The sequence below is a fragment of the Stylophora pistillata genome, chromosome 7, assembly GCF_964205215.1.
Source record: "Stylophora pistillata chromosome 7, jaStyPist1.2, whole genome shotgun sequence".
Taxonomy (NCBI): Eukaryota; Metazoa; Cnidaria; class Anthozoa; order Scleractinia; family Pocilloporidae; genus Stylophora; species Stylophora pistillata.
The window spans coordinates 29,304,435-29,320,989 of record NC_142525.1 but is presented as its reverse complement, the minus strand read 5'-3'; the positions used below and the strand labels follow the sequence as shown (position 1 = coordinate 29,320,989).

The 16,555-nt window shown below is 38.9% G+C and overlaps 1 protein-coding gene across 1 annotated transcript; it reads right to left on the bottom strand.

The window, feature by feature from the left end:
• Positions 1-3,486: 3,486 nt before the first annotated feature.
• On the bottom strand, positions 3,487-12,844 carry LOC111320719 (excitatory amino acid transporter). The gene is made up of 7 exons (XM_022923398.2): positions 12,232-12,844; positions 10,954-10,996; positions 7,743-8,035; positions 6,543-6,776; positions 5,526-5,720; positions 4,278-4,412; positions 3,487-3,922 (listed from the first exon to the last, which is right to left on the bottom strand). The coding sequence occupies exons 1-7, from the start codon at positions 12,699-12,701 to the stop codon at positions 3,676-3,678; spliced, it is 1,617 nt and encodes a 538-aa protein (XP_022779133.2). The 5' UTR covers positions 12,702-12,844; the 3' UTR covers positions 3,487-3,675.
• Between the last annotated feature and the right edge of the window lie 3,711 nt (positions 12,845-16,555).

Here is a 16,555-nt window from a genome sequence, read left to right as displayed (position 1 = left end):
CACAGACTTAACTCACTCTCAATACCGTGTAAACAGTAGACACCAGCTAGGAAAAGTAATGATATTTATATCAGCCTCAATGCATGTTAGAAATTCTGAGTTATGTTTATTTATCTATTTCATACGTTTTCGTCTCGATTTCTCATATAGAAATGTCAACAATCAATAGATGTTGCGATAAAATGAATCAAGAACCGGCATGGCTACTAAGTAATTATCAGCAAAATTTCAGCAGCCTCTTGTTAATGAGGGAGGTAGTTAATATTTGATGGGAATTTTGAAACTCTCTTCTTTAGGCTAACATTATGCTTGGCCGTGAATGCCTTTTACTGTAAAATGCCACTAAGTCTAAAATTCACGCCATGAGTGTTGTTAAATATTCAAACTAGGGTGTATTTCTATAAAGAAAATACTGTGAAAGATGAGCGGCTCCGAATTTCTAAACAATATGCGCTGATTGCGAAAAAGTTTTTCTACCAAAGAAGCGTTCATTTTACACAAAACAATGAGAATCAACAACTTAATGGGTCAGATGTACATGATAACCACCTTTAAACTCCACCGAACTCGCAAGCACATCTGGACCCTCAAAGACAACAACATCGATCACTTTATTTCCTGGCGAATTTTCTCATCGCACTCACCGTATAACAGCTCAACTAAAAGATGTAACCTCTGCCTCAAAGAAAAATTCCTAATCATCTGCCGGCCCGAACTATCAACACTAAACAAACGTAATGAACTCGTGTCTTCATGCCGCCACAGAAGCAAAGCCCTCCTACGCAACAACTAAACTGTCAATTTCGCGCTGCATAAATTAGACTAGTCAGATCATGCAAATTATATTGTATATAAGCAATGGTAAAGTTTATTCTCATTAAATCCCCTGATGAGTGGACGACCACGAAACAGGCTTGTAGGGATGAACTTGTAGTTTACTTGTCTTTTTCCTCCCACAATATATATATATATATATATATATATATATATACTAAAACCAATAAAAAAACGAAAGTCCTCTTTTTGTTTACTTTTGCGCTACGCGTTTCACGGCTGTTGCGGCTCTTCAGGCATAGCAAAGTGTGTTTATGTATGTATATTTATGTACAGTCCGCAAAGAACAATTATGATGATTCCGTAGCCTATGGAAGAGTAGTTCAGTGATTAGCATTCAGTTTCATTCAAGTTAGCGGGAGTGGAATTGAGGTCGGCACAACAACGAACGCCTCTGAAACCTAATCGCGCCAGTGCCGCGGATCAGAGCAGTGCGGCTCAGGAGGTCCTGCTGGGATTAGAGTACATCACTCATCCATTTATATCCAATTCGTGATTTATTCGTACCGATTGTTGTTGAGGTTTGAATGGCGTTTACAGACCCTTTCAAAATTTCTTGGCAGTTCTCCATTAAAAGGTAAAAAAAAAAAAAAAACGTCAACAACAAACGCCTTTGAAACCTAACCGCGCCAGTGCAAAGCATTGCGGCTTAGAGGGTCCTGCTGTGATGAGTTCAAGGGGCACTTCAGCTCACACCATAACCATTCGTGATGCTTTCGTTCGTGCACCCATTGACATCATTCATCCATTTATCCAATTCGTGATTTATTCATACGGATTGCTGTTGACAGTTTGCATGGCGTTTATGGACCCTTTCTAAATTTCTCGGCAGTTCTCCATAAAACCTAAACAACAAAAACGTAAACAACAAATGCCTTTGAAACCTAACTGCGCCAGAGCAGAGCAGAGCGGCTCAGAAGGTCCTACTGCGAAAAGTACTTGAGGCACTTCAGCTCAACACCATAACGTTTGAAAAATCGTTATCCATTCGAGATGCGTTCGTTCGTGTGACCATTTACATCATTCATCCATTTATCCAATTCGTGATTTATTTTACGGATCGTTGTTTACAATTTTCATGGCGTTTACAGACCCTTACAGAATTTCTTGGAAGTTCCCTTGGAGTCAGGTCAATCCAAATTCTCACTTGTTGTAGACCAGCTTAGGCAACAATTCCCATGCTGGTTGAATATTCGTGCTAGAACTTCAGTCAAACGGATCGGATAAATTTCAGGTCTTCACCTACTACTTGGACCAGAGAGAGAAAAAAGAATTCGATTCGTTACACCTGGAGCCAATTAGAATACAAATTGTCCTCTATTCAGTCATGGACTCTTCAGGAAGAAAAAATACCTCATTAAATTCGGCAGACTTTAGCAAATTAGTAATGACCATGTCGTGAGAAAGTTAGTTATGAAGTCATAATTATTTTATTCACATTTTGACAAAATTGCAGAAAAACTGAAAGATCTCTCTTCTCAAACAACGATAAACAATGAAAACGATATGCATGAAAACTTAGCAGATATATTTCTTCATTTTTTCACGGTTTACACAATGAAATGGATGAAGTAAAGCTGCCTCGCCTTCCAAGGCCATAGAAACTAACCAAGAGAGGATCTCTTGATCTAACTAGCTAAATGCAAAACGTATACTTGACTATATTACAAAATTCCTCTGCCATGCCCTTGATCAGAAGCTGCTATCTTTTTGTTTTATGAGAAACCTTGGGGCTGAAGTGAACGAGTGATGGTCGTGGAAGTATACCCGCCGGACTCAAAATGCAACTTCCGACGACAGTACCTGCGTTGAGCCCCTCCCCTATCCCCCTCATCCCCCTCATCCCCCTTCCTTCCCCCCTTTTTGCTCCCCAATTTGATTTAAGTTCAGCAGCTTCTTGTCATGTTACCGAGGACTTATAAGAAGAAAAAATTCGATATAGTAATCAACCTGCAGATATTAACTATGTTCTAAAAAAATATAACATGGAAATTCAGCGGTTGCATTTTTAAGACGCGGACAGCGACCGGAAGTATAATGCAGCCAATTTTAGTCTGCATTCAAATCAAATAATCTAATGCAAAGTCAGCAAAGGCTTCGTCCTAGTATTTTGAACTGAACAGTTTAGATAAAAAGATCCGTATCAAGCGCTTGGAAAAGTAGTCTCAACTTCCGGCTGATGTCGACGTCTAAAAAAATTTCTCTACTATCCTTTTCTTTACATAAATGTATCTACAACAGAATGAAGAAAACAGGTTTACTCAAACTAACTAGAAGTTTTCCCTTTCTATTTCTACCTTCCTTTGATCTTTTTGAAGCACATATAAAAGACATAATTTTATGACTAATTATCCAGTATATATATATGCGGCTACATCACCTCTGACTAATCAGAATTTTTCCAAGCTGTGACGTAAGATATAAAATATTCACGTGAGTCCTTCACAGACAGTTTTAGAAAAGTGTTACGTGTAGTAATCCTAAGTAGAACTGATTTAGTCCATGAGATTTTTTAATCTCCTACACCCCTTAACTGGCTTGAACACATAAGTTTCGGTCATAGTGATTGCTTATGAATTGTCCTACCGTCGGCAATTTTGCCCGAACTAGAGAATCATCGTAGAAAAGAATACAAGAAATGCTACTCATAACTTAAGATAAAAATTGAAATTGTAATAAAACATAAAAAATTAACAGTCTGTTTGAACTGGCTGTCAGTCAAGAAAGATCACGATACCCAGCTCTTATTGCTGATAGATAATGATTAGAAAGTGTTTTTATCTTTTTTTCCCAGAAACGTCAAATGGCATTTTAAGAATAAGTAGCCATTATGGAGTTGACCTACTTAGTTGGGTCTTCTGATGACCTCTTAAAGCTGGTCATTCTTGGGGATTGGTTCTGATCTGGATCTTTTTTAACGTAACGTCCCTCAGACGGTACAATAAGCTCATGCTTTTCTTCGCCATGTCCACCACCTTCTTCTACGTCTGATTGGTCAGCTTCGTTCAGTTCGTCACGTGATAGGTGCCCAACTATACCAGCGCCGATTGCATCTCCAAGGACATTTACGACAGTACGGAAGCGATCCCTTGAAAAAGCAAATAATAAAGATTAATAAACGAGACTTCGTTCGAAGCAAAATGAGTAAATGAATAAATGAATGAATCAATCAATAAATTGATAAATTAGTAAATGGATGAATTGCTGAAAAGATGAATGAATTATCGAATGAATGAATGAAGGATTGAAAAGATAAGATGGGAACGCTTTCAGGACCCTTCATAGAAATAGACACCCTTAAACGTGTCATCCTTTTTACTTTTTCAAAGAAGTTGAAAATACGGAGCCCCTGTAACATGGAGGACGAAGAAGAATTAGACGTACAGTAAATTGAGTCTCCTAGATTAAAACACTCTGATAAACGCTTATATCTGTGGTCTTACATGAACCAGTCGACTGCCCAAAGAAGAGCAACATCACTGGTGGGGAGATTGGCAGACTGTAACACAATCAGCATGGTCACCAAGCCTGCAGATGGAATTGCTGCTGCACCAACCGCCGCAGCCATAGATGTCAATCTAAATTATAAAAAACTTAGTAAGACAGAAAATACCAACATACTTTTGGATGTTCAGAGACGCCACGCACACATGTACAGACTCAATTAAAATATTAAAAAAAATCAAATGAGAATGGATAGAGATCCTCTCTTATTTTTCCTTTTATTCTTCCCCATTGTAGTGTCACTCCTTTAATAAATATTAAAAACGCATGAAAGAGAGGCTTATCGCCTGACGATAACAGGAGAACAGATTTATTTTATTTTATTTATTTGAGGATTTGTACCAAGTACTGGAACAGAAACAATAGGACATGGGTCCCCTACGAGGTTTAAGCTCCAACAAACCCATCCATCCCACCCCAGGGGAGGACATCCATCACACAGTAATCTCGTGCGTAAGAAATTAACGTCTCCTACCCCTAACCCTGCAGGAGACGGGACCTCCATTTATTCATCCCTATCCGAGACGACTAGAATATCTAACCATTTCTTGATGTTATAGAAAGGTAGCATATTCTTCTCAATTATTTTAAGACCTTGAGTGTTGGTCCGGCCGGGGCTCGAACCCTCGACCTCCCGCACAACAGTCCAGCGCTCTATCCATTGAGCTAACCGGGAGGCAGATCCCGCTAGCACAATCCTTAGCTGTAAAATACATGCAATGAACCCTTTCACTCCCACGAGTGATCAAGACAGAGTTTCTCCCAACAACTTTAATACAATATCAAGCAGACAAGTGATGAGATTACAATAAAATATCAATTAGGTTGATTATTAGTTAATCTAATACCAAATTCTCTTAACTAACATCATAAAAATTGTATGACAGGCAGTAAGGAGAGTTACTAATGAGATCTCGGTTTTCTGGAGTATAAAGGAGGGACGAGAGGAGAAGTCTATAGAGCCTTACGGGAGGATCAGTCAACCCATAACGAGCCGTCATTTGATTGATTTACAACTTTCGTCTGAAGACCGACTCATATCTACCATTCAGAAAACAGAGTCCACTTTTGTGACACAAGAGTTCCTTGAATTAAGTGTTTTATGTGGAGCATTTTTAAGAAACCCGATACTTTTTTTGGTTTATAGAAGATATGTTTCTTTTGCACCAGAGAAGCGATATACTTACATAATAGTGATAACCTGTCCTGCCCCAAGGCTGATTCCGTGAAGCTGTGCGATCCAAAGAGCACAAACGCCCTCATACAATGCAGTGCCATCCATATTGACAGTGGCGCCCAACGGAAGAACGAAACGGCTGATACGTTTGTCCACGTGATTGTTCTGCTCTACACATCTCATGGTAGTAGGCAAAGTGGCCGCGCTATATGTTAAAGATGTGATCATTTGAAAGGGTTTAAACAAAGAGATTGGAAACGCATCAGTGCTCGTAGGCATATTGTAATAAATTATTAAAAAATCTTCATTTAGGTAGCCTAAACGAACCTATTCCATAAAAACAGTCTTTCTCAGACTAGAAAACTGATCTTGGTTTTTCCATTTTTCTCACAAGTATAAAAGGTAGCATGGTGGCGCTCAGGTGACTTAGATAAAATAGCATCGATTTTCCTGCCTTTTTGGCGACTTGGACGTTCCAAACATAATTTCTATAGACGAGTTATACCAAGAGGGGACTACTTTTATAAAACCGAGATCTACGACCGCACAGGCTGTGCTCCCTTAGCGACAGAACGTTGGCAAGTCAGATTCCAGGGTCACTCCAATCGACGTGATACGGACGATCTCGCGAACAAGATGTCTCCACGTTCAAGTTACTGGTGGTAACATAAGGCATTATTCCAATCAGCAAAAAGGATATCTGGAACACTACTTCCAACAAACACACGTGAAAATCGCGTTGTCGCCGGACTGGAAACGCACCCTATGTAATCTACCGACGCACATGAGATGTACAACTCGCATTTAACCTTCAACATTAAGACATCAGTATGCATATTTTCCATATAGTTCTTTATAAATTTCCTATGGTGCGTACAAGGAGAATTAGCTTTAAGATCAAACACTTCTTTCTTGGTTTGCGATCATTTGCTTTATTCCTGTGATCTTCATGTTTGACTCAGGGGGGATCTTGTAAGCAGAAATAAGAAACAAATGCCCTAAACACGGAAGTGATTACGATACCAACCTGGAGTCTGTACCGTACGCTGTAAATATGGCATCCGACATATTTTTAACGTACACAATCGGGTTTTTCCTCGTGAATATCAAATAAACCAGAGGCAAAATGATCAAGCCGTGGCAGAGGAGACCAGTGATGGCGGTGCCCATAAGATAGCCCAGCAGTTTGAATGATTCCCCGATGTCACCCATGCCCGCCAGCTTGGCAGCTATCAAACTACAAATTCCAATCGGAGAGAGCCTGATGATAAAGAAAGGTGACATTTTCAAAATTAGGCAACATTAGAAAGGTAGGACGAGTATTTTCTGTTTGTCACGGTCAAAATCCGTCACACATTCTCAACCACTTCATCACTTTGCTCAGCCAAATATTAAGGGTGCTCATCATCCTTCTGATTTACTGTTGAGCGTAGTTATAAATATATCTTATTAACCAAGCGCGTGGGCCGTACTGGGAGAATATCGGCCTGAGGTCTTGACAGTACGGACCGAGCGCAGCGAGGTCCGTACAAAAAAGACCGAGGGCCGATATTCTTCCTGTACGGTCCCGAGCAAGCTTGGTTAATAAGAGATTTATTATACGACTGAAGTTCAAAGGGACACAAGTGCGGTATCATTCGGGACCATTCTGGACAGTGCCCGGTCCAATACTGAGAGAATATTGACCGGCAATAGAGCATTTTGCCGGATTGGTTGATTTTAGTTATTGGCCCTCTGACTGCCCGAGTCGTGTAATAAAAATATATAATCTTTTGCCTCACAATGTAGTAAAAGTCACAGGGCAAACTGGTGTTGGTTCGTTCAGATAGTTATCAAAGGAAAACTGGCTCCTTATGAAATAATTTGAAACCTTCATAGCTGACATGAACGAACACACAATGTAAATGCCATTCACTCGTAGGTTTCACTATCAATTAAGCAAGCAGTTAATTTGTAACCCTACATTGGAAAACGTGTATACTAAGGTGAAACGCTCGGATACAGTAAAATGGTACGCTAAACAATAGGTGCGTTAAGTCTTCAAACTGTTTATAACATGACTGTTCAGACTTGTTAGTCGCGGGGTTTGTTTTAAGAGCTAATATCCTGACACCAGCTTTTGAACAATGCTAGCTGGCTCATCCTCCCTTACCTTCTCCCAGACTCTTCGCGACCTACAATCTACCGTGGTCTTTATCATTTCCTGTCATTACTATGAATGTCTTACCACATGACTAATGATACCATTTCCATGATAATTTCATTCAGCGACTCGATGAAGGCTTTCACGGGCAATCCACGTTCTCCAACGCGCCCCAATACGATACCGAACACAATGGAAAACATAACCAACCCAAGGACGTTCATATTTCGGGAAGCAATTTCGAGTCCCGCGGGAACCATTGTTGATCCCGGAGCTAGCTCCTCGTCCTTATGAACTGTGTAGTTGTGAGTCCCGTTCCTTATCGTTTCGTTATATGTTTTGACGATGGGATCGACAGTCTTGTATTTTGTTCGTTTCTGTCAATAAAGATTAACCACTTAATCATAAAAATTACAATTTTCTTGATTGTGATTGGTTTAAAAAAACTCCTATTTTCCACTAAGTCACAGTTTATCGGATATTTCAATGAGCTGATCACATTTAAAGTTGTAGTTCTAATCAATCAATCACATTCAAAGTTTTAGTTTAAATCAACTAATCACAACCTCAGCTTGGTTTCTATTAATGCAAATTTTCACTTTTTTTCAAAACTTGGCTATCCTTCTTTTCTCGGAAATTGTAATTTTTATGATAATCGGTGAGAAGACTTCGTGTCGTCCAATTCGGTCTATAACCATAATCGTGACAAACAAATCGGTCTCCCGCTAGGTGGTCGTCGGATTTTGTATGATTACAGACCGAAATGAACTCCACTCAATCTCATTACTATAACTAGGCTTGCTTCAAACTTTAAAGGGAAAGTACGGTCTAGAAAAAGCTTATTTTTATCAAAAGTTCCTTACTTGCATTGTACTAGCTTACTATTCATTTGAGCTAAGAGCGTTTTACTTGCGTACAATTACGTTCCAAACATCGACATTTTCAAATTGAAACATCTTTATTATGACGTAGCAATAGTCAAGCACGCTCATTTAAATCCCTGCTGAGATGAATGTAAACAAGGAAAACAGCGGCGAGGAGAGCGCTTTCGATTAAATTCTCGACTTGACAACTGCTACGTCATATCCAAGATGGCGTATTTCTAACCACGAAAGTTGCAAAAAAGGGCAACTTCAAAGCGCTCTTGTCGCTAGTGCAAGGAGAACTGGACAAAATGACGGTTAGTTTTCAAACTCCTGAGGAAAAGTCTTCCAACTGAGATAAACTTTTTTGGACCGTACTTTCCCTTTAAGCACTGATTATAATTATGATAATACTCAGCTTTCTGTTTTTGAAGCTGAAAACGATTGATCGTATCAAGAACTTGTATTCGAGCACACAAGTCTTGGCGGGTCGAAAGCGGGAAATTCACCATGTTCATTAGACTTTATGGGAGTACCTGCCTAAATGGGCTGCCGTTTTCATTTCAAAGGTGTACGAAAGAAAAGGGATTTTCTGAGTGAAGGTTTAGGGTAGATTTTAACATGAGAGGGGGTTACCCAAGAAAAAAGTGAGTAAAAGTTGTTCCGTTGAAAACTGAACTCATAAAACCATAAACTTTGTAAGCAGCCTCACTTTCTAATGCTAGCCTCCCTCCCAAGTTTAGCTTCAAGTTTCTCAAGGACTTCTCTTCTAACTCCACCCTTCCGCGAATAAAGACTATCACGGTCGAAAATCGAGACAAATTCAAATTCCGGAAATTCATTTTCGGTAGCTTCCCACTTTTTCTTTTCCGTAAATCTTTGGAATAGAAGGGACCACTCATTATTTATCGTCGGCCGGGTGGGGGAGGAGGATGGGAGGGAAAGGAGTGGGTCAGACGTCACCAACAAACTATAAGGGGGGAGGGGACTGTACAAAATTGACTGCCAAGTAACTATCGATGAGGAAGTATCATGAGGATATTATATGAGGGATGAAGTAAATTTTAGCGTGACACAACTAAAAACCTCCACCCCCCCTCCCCTTCCCTGAGGGGATAAATAGCGACCCGTACCGAATGTTCCAGCAGTGGAAGAGGGTCTGGATGAGGGGTACAAATGTCAGTTGTCAGTTAAAATTTTGGCCATTTATCAGTTGTCAGTTAAGTAAGTGTTGATTGGTGAGTTAATTATTACTTTCCGACCCTATTTTTGGCTAAAACGGACGCGTATAGCTTAAAGTCGAAAATCAAGTCTAAAATTGATACAATGAGAACTCCTTTTTCACAATTTTGGAATGAAGTAATTCCAAGATCTTTCAAGTGACCTTCAGTCGTTGTTTGAAGGGTGGAACTCTTCTGCACATAAACTTCTGATTACCCGTACGCAGCATTGAAATATTCCTTTTCAACCACTTTGCCGGTCAAAATGTCGGAAAGAAGATTGTCAGAAAGACAACAAACTTGTGAAGAGTCCTCTAGCATAATACATTGGTTTTATGTTTTGTTTCACAATGCGTCGATTGCGATTGGCTCATGAAATTACGGAAAGGAATATTCTTTTGTCTCCTTTTCAGTCAGATTATTAGTGATATCTAGTGTAAGAGTACCTTGGAAATCCACGCGAAAAGGGGTACGAATTGGCCGCCCAGATCTAGAAACCGTAATTGGGGTAATATCTTTATCCTCTCGATCAGAAAAGTCGTTTTCTGAGTCCATTTCATATTCGTCCACATATGTTCGCACCTCAACGATGCAGTTGTCAACAAATGTGACATCTGTCACATTTCCACCTCCGATGTAGCCTGAACGGCTCTTTTGTCGCTGCTGAGCCCCACTGGTTGATCTCCAGCATTAAAATCGTTCCCTAGCCTTGCGACCAAGGAATGAAAAAAGGTTCTTTTTCGGTACTAATACGGTGTTTACATCGTTAAGAGGAAAGTGGCTTATGTGACGCTCAAGTACCGTTTCCGGATCAATTCGATAAAAGTCTACAACAGCTTTTAAAGTACCAGCATTGACGGCTATAGCGTAAGTTGACGATCGGGTTTGGTATCAAAGATCATATCCGATATGTGACGTGTGACCTTGATGTGGAAGGTCCATGCGGCAATTACTAGCGAAATATGACACAATGGCCTACTCCTACTGATATGTAATAAAACACGTACTTTTATTGCAAAAAATAAATCAACTTTTCTTATTTTATATCCAGTTTTTAGGATATTTAGGGCGTTCCAGTGTTTTTTCAGCTGTCAGTAAAAGCCCACCACAAATGTCAGTTGTCAGATTTTCAGCGATTTGTCAGTTGTCAGTTAACCCCACACAGACCCTCGTGGATCGGAGCTATGGAGGTTTCTGTTAGCAACGACTTACTTGTATGAAAGATGCCTCCACCAGGTTGACGGGAAAGCAGCTCCTGTAATGTAATAGTAAAGAAACAGAAACAAAATAAGAGAAAACAGTATGACTTCTATTCTGAGCTTTGGGATGAGAAAAAAAAAATGATATACCTGTGTGAGAAATTAATTCTGATCCACTTCAAAAGTAAACATCACATATGAGGGCAAAAATCAAACACTATATTCCTCTGGGAAATATATGGTTCAACCCCTCTGGGAAATATATGGTTTGACCCCTTTGGGAAATATATAATAGGGGGGGGGGGGTGCGGATATCAAATGGAATGGCCCAGTCAAGCTTCTGCTCAGACGCAGCCGTTACTCTTTGGAAAAAGTGATCTGATAATAACTTGCATGCATGGTTAATCAGGCGGTAAAAATCATTGTACGCAAATATCAATTTAAAATAATCTTTTACTTTACCGTCTTTGCCACAAGAACCCCTGGTGCTCTCACTTAAGAACAATGTATCACTGTCACAGATAAGCTTATTTGCCTAAATTTTTCAAGAGTCCTTGATTGAAATTAAAGGTGTAGCGTGCATTCATTCTCATTAGCCGTTTTGTTAAGAGTTGATAAAAATAATTATCATTTTATTCCACAATTACACTGCCTCGTGAAATTGTTTTTTTTTCTTTTCGTTCCGTGTAACTTTATATATGTGACTCAAAACTAAAAAAACATGATCATTACTATGAATATTCATGTCAGTTGAGTAAAATTTGATTCATTTGAATAGGCTTAAATTTTGATGCCCATTTGGGTGGAATATTCTTGAATAATTTTGGTTTGCACAGAAGTACTATTTATGTCATGTTATTGTCAACTGAACTTATGACCTGTCGCCTGAGACAAACTAATTTGATTTGCATACTATCAAAAATGGTGGATATTGTTTCTCTATGCCAAGAGGTTGTGTTAATGACCTACTAATTCATAGGATCTAGATGTACTGTCGCGGAAATCATTGATGGATTGATTATCGACGGGACTGGGCGAAATAAGTCTACAATACATCTGACCTCTCTCTATTCAATAAATCTCAGTTTATAAACGAAGGATTAATTTGCAATTCTGCGCTTAATCACTTAAAAATATTGCCCGTGCGGCTAAGGTGTTTGGTGGAGGAAAGTTGATCCCAACACATGGTTTAAGTGCAATCGCAGGTTGTATTTGCTCTGTCGTCATTTTCAACCGACCTGAAAGCACAATGATGTCTCATCAATATGATAAATCCATGATCAAAGCTCACCTCAAAAGATCGAGAAGTGAATCAAGACCACGATAAGGTCTAGAAAGCTGTTTGTCAGTTCCTTCGGGTTTGCTTCGCTTTCCCGGGCGTATAGAAATGACTAAGACGATTCCAAGCAGCACAGCGATCAGCATAGTTCCCATGTAATAAAGCACGGTTCGACGACCGATTCGTCCTGTCGCTTTGGAGTCCAGCGTGGCCAAGGCGGTGATCAAACTTGCAACAATCAGCGGCAGAATCAACAACTTCAGCATGTTCATGAAGAGCTCACCCGGAAATCCAATCAACATGATGGTTGTGGCTTTCTTCTCTGGGTCTTTGATATCGTTCACGCTCTCGTTTACCGATAAACCTATAATGAAGCCGACGAGTACTCCCAAAATGATGAGAACGAGGAGCAGTTCTTTGCGAATGTGATGTAAGACTTTTCCACAGCAGGAACGTAAACGTCTGTTCTTACCTCGGCCCATGTTTTACAGCTCTCCTTGCCGCTGTCTTTCACTGGACTAGGATAGGATGAGTTCCGTACGATGTACAACCCAAGCTACAGAAACTTCACCAGACGTGATATACTGTTTGTAAATAGCTTGATTGTTTGGCGTCCCTATTTGTCTCGCTTGGTTGACTGGATTTTTTTTTGTCAGGTGGGGGTTGCGGAAAACAAAGCGTTTGAAGCGTCGGGTCAAGCGCTTGCGATATTTATTTACTAAGAACTGGAAGCCAGCCAGGGAATGTGCTTAGAGGGACTACCAATGCTCGAAGACCTTCCTTACAATTTTTAATCTAATACACAATTAATTTAGTGTAGTTGTTCTGAGAACCGAGAGATTTCGCGCTATTTGGTTTGACGTGAAAATTGTGTAATGTTCATATGCATTCTAATCATGTTAACTTGACTGAACAATACCGTCCCAGAATGGAAAAGCCGAGAGTTGCACGCTCAGGTTGCTCTAAGAACAAAGTGCAGCAACGTTGTTTGCACTACTCGGCATTCATAACATTTTCCCCTGCTTGATATAAAGAGTAGCAAAGAGTTTGTTCGTAACGCGTGATTAAAGGTCAATTAATATGCGAGCGTGAATTTTTTTTCAGAAAGGCAAGCGTTATTCGAAAATTTATGAACCACCCTGGGGCGTAATTCACCGCTGACGTTCTATAATCGTCCTTGATTTTTCTCTTTCATTTCGTGAAAACCTCAAGGTTTCCACGAACCTGTGTAAATGAAGAGAGATTTGAAGTTTTCTCCATTAGAAAGGTTATATTCGTGAAGGCGCGTGAATTGTTCTAAAATACGTGCGTGAATCGGGTTCAGGATCCCTGCCTCACCGACCTTGCTACCCTCAATATGGTCAAGCTTGAAAAGGGCGTCAGTCGTTAGCAACTACACATCAACTTAGAAGAGCAAGGCAAACATTCTCCTTCGATTGTGATAATGCCGTGTTCTTCTACACTTTGACTCTGAATTTAGAAAAAAAAAAAAAAGAAAGAAAATGTATTATTTTCAGAGATCGCAAAACAGCCGAAAGGAAGACAAAAGAAGTTAAGTTCTCAGTGTCTGCTGATTTAGGAAGTTGCGAATATCACTTTTTATTGATCACGTTTTTACACGTGAACTCGTTGATTTTCCCGTAGCCGGTGATGAATTGCTGGCACTGACTGGATTCATCGTGAAACATCATTTCATGGAAGTTTCTAAATAAAGTTAGCAATTTATGTAAGCAAACACAGCTGAGAACGGCAAGAGTACCATATAACCCCATACATTAATTATGCATTCAGTCTTTGTTCAATGAAAACAATAGCGATAACAATAGAACTCCGCAGAGACTAGTAGTCTTTGTAACTTGTGAAGTTGTATTTGTCTACGGATATTTGCATTTTTTATCTGTTTATTAGCATAACTTATTTACAAGCCTCGATCCACTTCACGGATGGCTGATCACATCTTGTACATCTTGACATCTCCAAAGTCTCCCAAGTGTAGGTTGTCAAAACACCGGAAATTGTTTCATAAATGTGTTTTCGTTTTCGTAAGAGAGAGGGAGGGTTAATTATCTCAGCTCCTTGATATTTTTCAACCTAGAAATTTTAGTTTATCAGATAGCATCATGAATTATATCGCCTGTTATAATAACGTTTTAAATTAAAATTTTCCATTTTGTACCGACATCTTTTTATTCTCTATATCTAATCGTTCGTATACATAATTTTAATTTTTGTAAACTTTTGCTATTATTAGGATAGAGGGCCACTAGTTTATCAGATATATCTGTCATGTGTCACCCTTTTTGTGTGGCTTGCACAAACTGTATAGCCACATTATGGAACGATCGGATTTATTTATTTATTTATTTATTTGTCCACGAGAGTCAAGCGCCTGTCACGTGGTCTAGTGTCGTACGACGCACTAGTTTTGAGTTAGCCATCTTGGTTGAAAGAATGGCCTCGAGTAATTTTTTCTGGTGATCGTATCACGAGTTAGTGCTTCTCACATAAATCAACACACCCAGACCCGGCTTGTGTTATAACTGCAGCTTGTGCAAGACCTTTTACACTCTTAAAAGACAACATTTAACTACTTGAATCTCCGGTACGGGTTGTACTACACTGAAAAAAGTCATTGCACTCTCGCAGCCAACAGCAGTATCGGTTTGATCTATCGGTGCGGGTTAATAATAATAATAATAATAATAATAATAATAATAATAATGATAATAATAATAATTGTCACTAATAATTGTTGTTGGGTTGCACCACTGAGTGACTGAAAGTGTTTGAAAGTGTTTGAAAGTGTCTGAAGTGTTTGAAAGTGTCTGAAGTCTGAAAGTGTTTGAATGTGTCTGAAGCCTCCTGAAAGTGCCATAAAGTGAAATAAGTTGTGTTGCAGTTGCATTCTCCTTGCACTGTTGAGAATTCATGGAGGCATATTTCAAAACGACAAAAGTGAGTATGGGAATCTCGATTGAACAATACTGGTCAAGGATTGGCTCTCATGACAATTTCGGGAAAACGAAGGATAACTTATCACGTTTTAAGGATCATTTTTGGAGTTTGATGCTTATGATGCTCTATTTAAATGTATTTTACCTACCAGTATTCAGAAACAAGTAGTTGGACAACACAAAATGTGGAATGATGTGATGTTTTGGTTTTCACAAACGATTTTCTACAAAGCTTATATTCCATTGCTTATAGGAGCCTAGTAGTTTAATGTTACAACTGAAATGTGATTAGTATTATGTTTTCTAAGTAATGCTCAGAATTATTCAGACCTTAACATTTCATGACTTCCTGTAAGCTCGGCAGTCTTCTAAACTCTTTTCATAATGGTTCAGATGAGCATTGATATTCAACCTTCAGGTCGTAATACATGTGTATTAGGCCTTTATTTGGTAGCTACAACTCTTTTTTCGGTTACTTGTTTGGTTTTGGTTGATTCATCACAATACTGATATACATGAAACATTACACTCTTGATTGGCTGAAAACAGCTAGGCGCCTTTTTCATGTATCATTAATGCAAAAGTAATAACTCAAGTACAAATGTAAACTACTGGTAGGCTCAGCAACAATTTATCACACTGGGAACCAATTAGATTTACATGAAGCAGGTTGTGCTGATTGATAGTAGCTGACCAAAATAAGCTTGGATATTTTTATGCATGTTGATAAACACTACCAAAATTGCATTCCTGAGTAAGATTTCAGCTGAAGGGCAAATTTTGATAGAATGTCAAGTTGACCATTTATATGATGATGTCAAGTTCACCTATTCATTTCATGTCTCCACATAGCTTGAATTAGAGAAACAAACTGGCATGAATTATAACAATAATAAGAAATCTTGAAAGATTCTGGTACTTTAAATCATATGGTACCATCATGCACTTGCCTTCACATTGAACTTTTTTATGTTTAAGTTATATCTCTGATTGTTGTTCCTGAAATCCATTATGGTGACACTCTATATCTCTATTGAACTTTATGTTCAATAAAACCTCTAGGTCAATTGTAAATCTTAGTGGGTTAAAAACTATTAGCAATGTTAAAGTAATGTTACTGCAGAATACTACTCAATATATGATTCGTTAAAATATTGCTTGTGTTCTGATGTTGTTAGGCACCTATCTTTTTTCCCTAAATTCTTCCATTTACATTACCCCATATCCACCTACCTCAACTAAATTCTTCTGTGTTCTTTATTGAAAATACAGTCCTACAAAACCCAGATAAAATAATTATAGTAAATGATTTGCTCTCAACAAATTGAGAAAAGAACTTTGTGCTGAAATGGATCATAGAAACCTACACTCAGCATTGTGTT

What these genes read in the sequence shown, in the direction of transcription:
- LOC111320719 (XM_022923398.2), bottom strand. Translation starts at nt 12,701, where the DNA reads ATGGGCCGAGGTAAGAACAGACGTTTACGTTCCTGCTGTGGAAAAGTC. An exon ending in TCACTTCTCGATCTTTTGAG is followed by an intron (nt 10,997 to 12,231) that starts GTGAGCTTTGAT and finishes ATTACATTACAG; the next exon opens with GAGCTGCTTTCCCGTCAACC. An exon ending in TGGAGGCATCTTTCATACAA is followed by an intron (nt 8,036 to 10,953) that starts GTAAGTCGTTGC and finishes CTTTATTGACAG; the next exon opens with AAACGAACAAAATACAAGAC.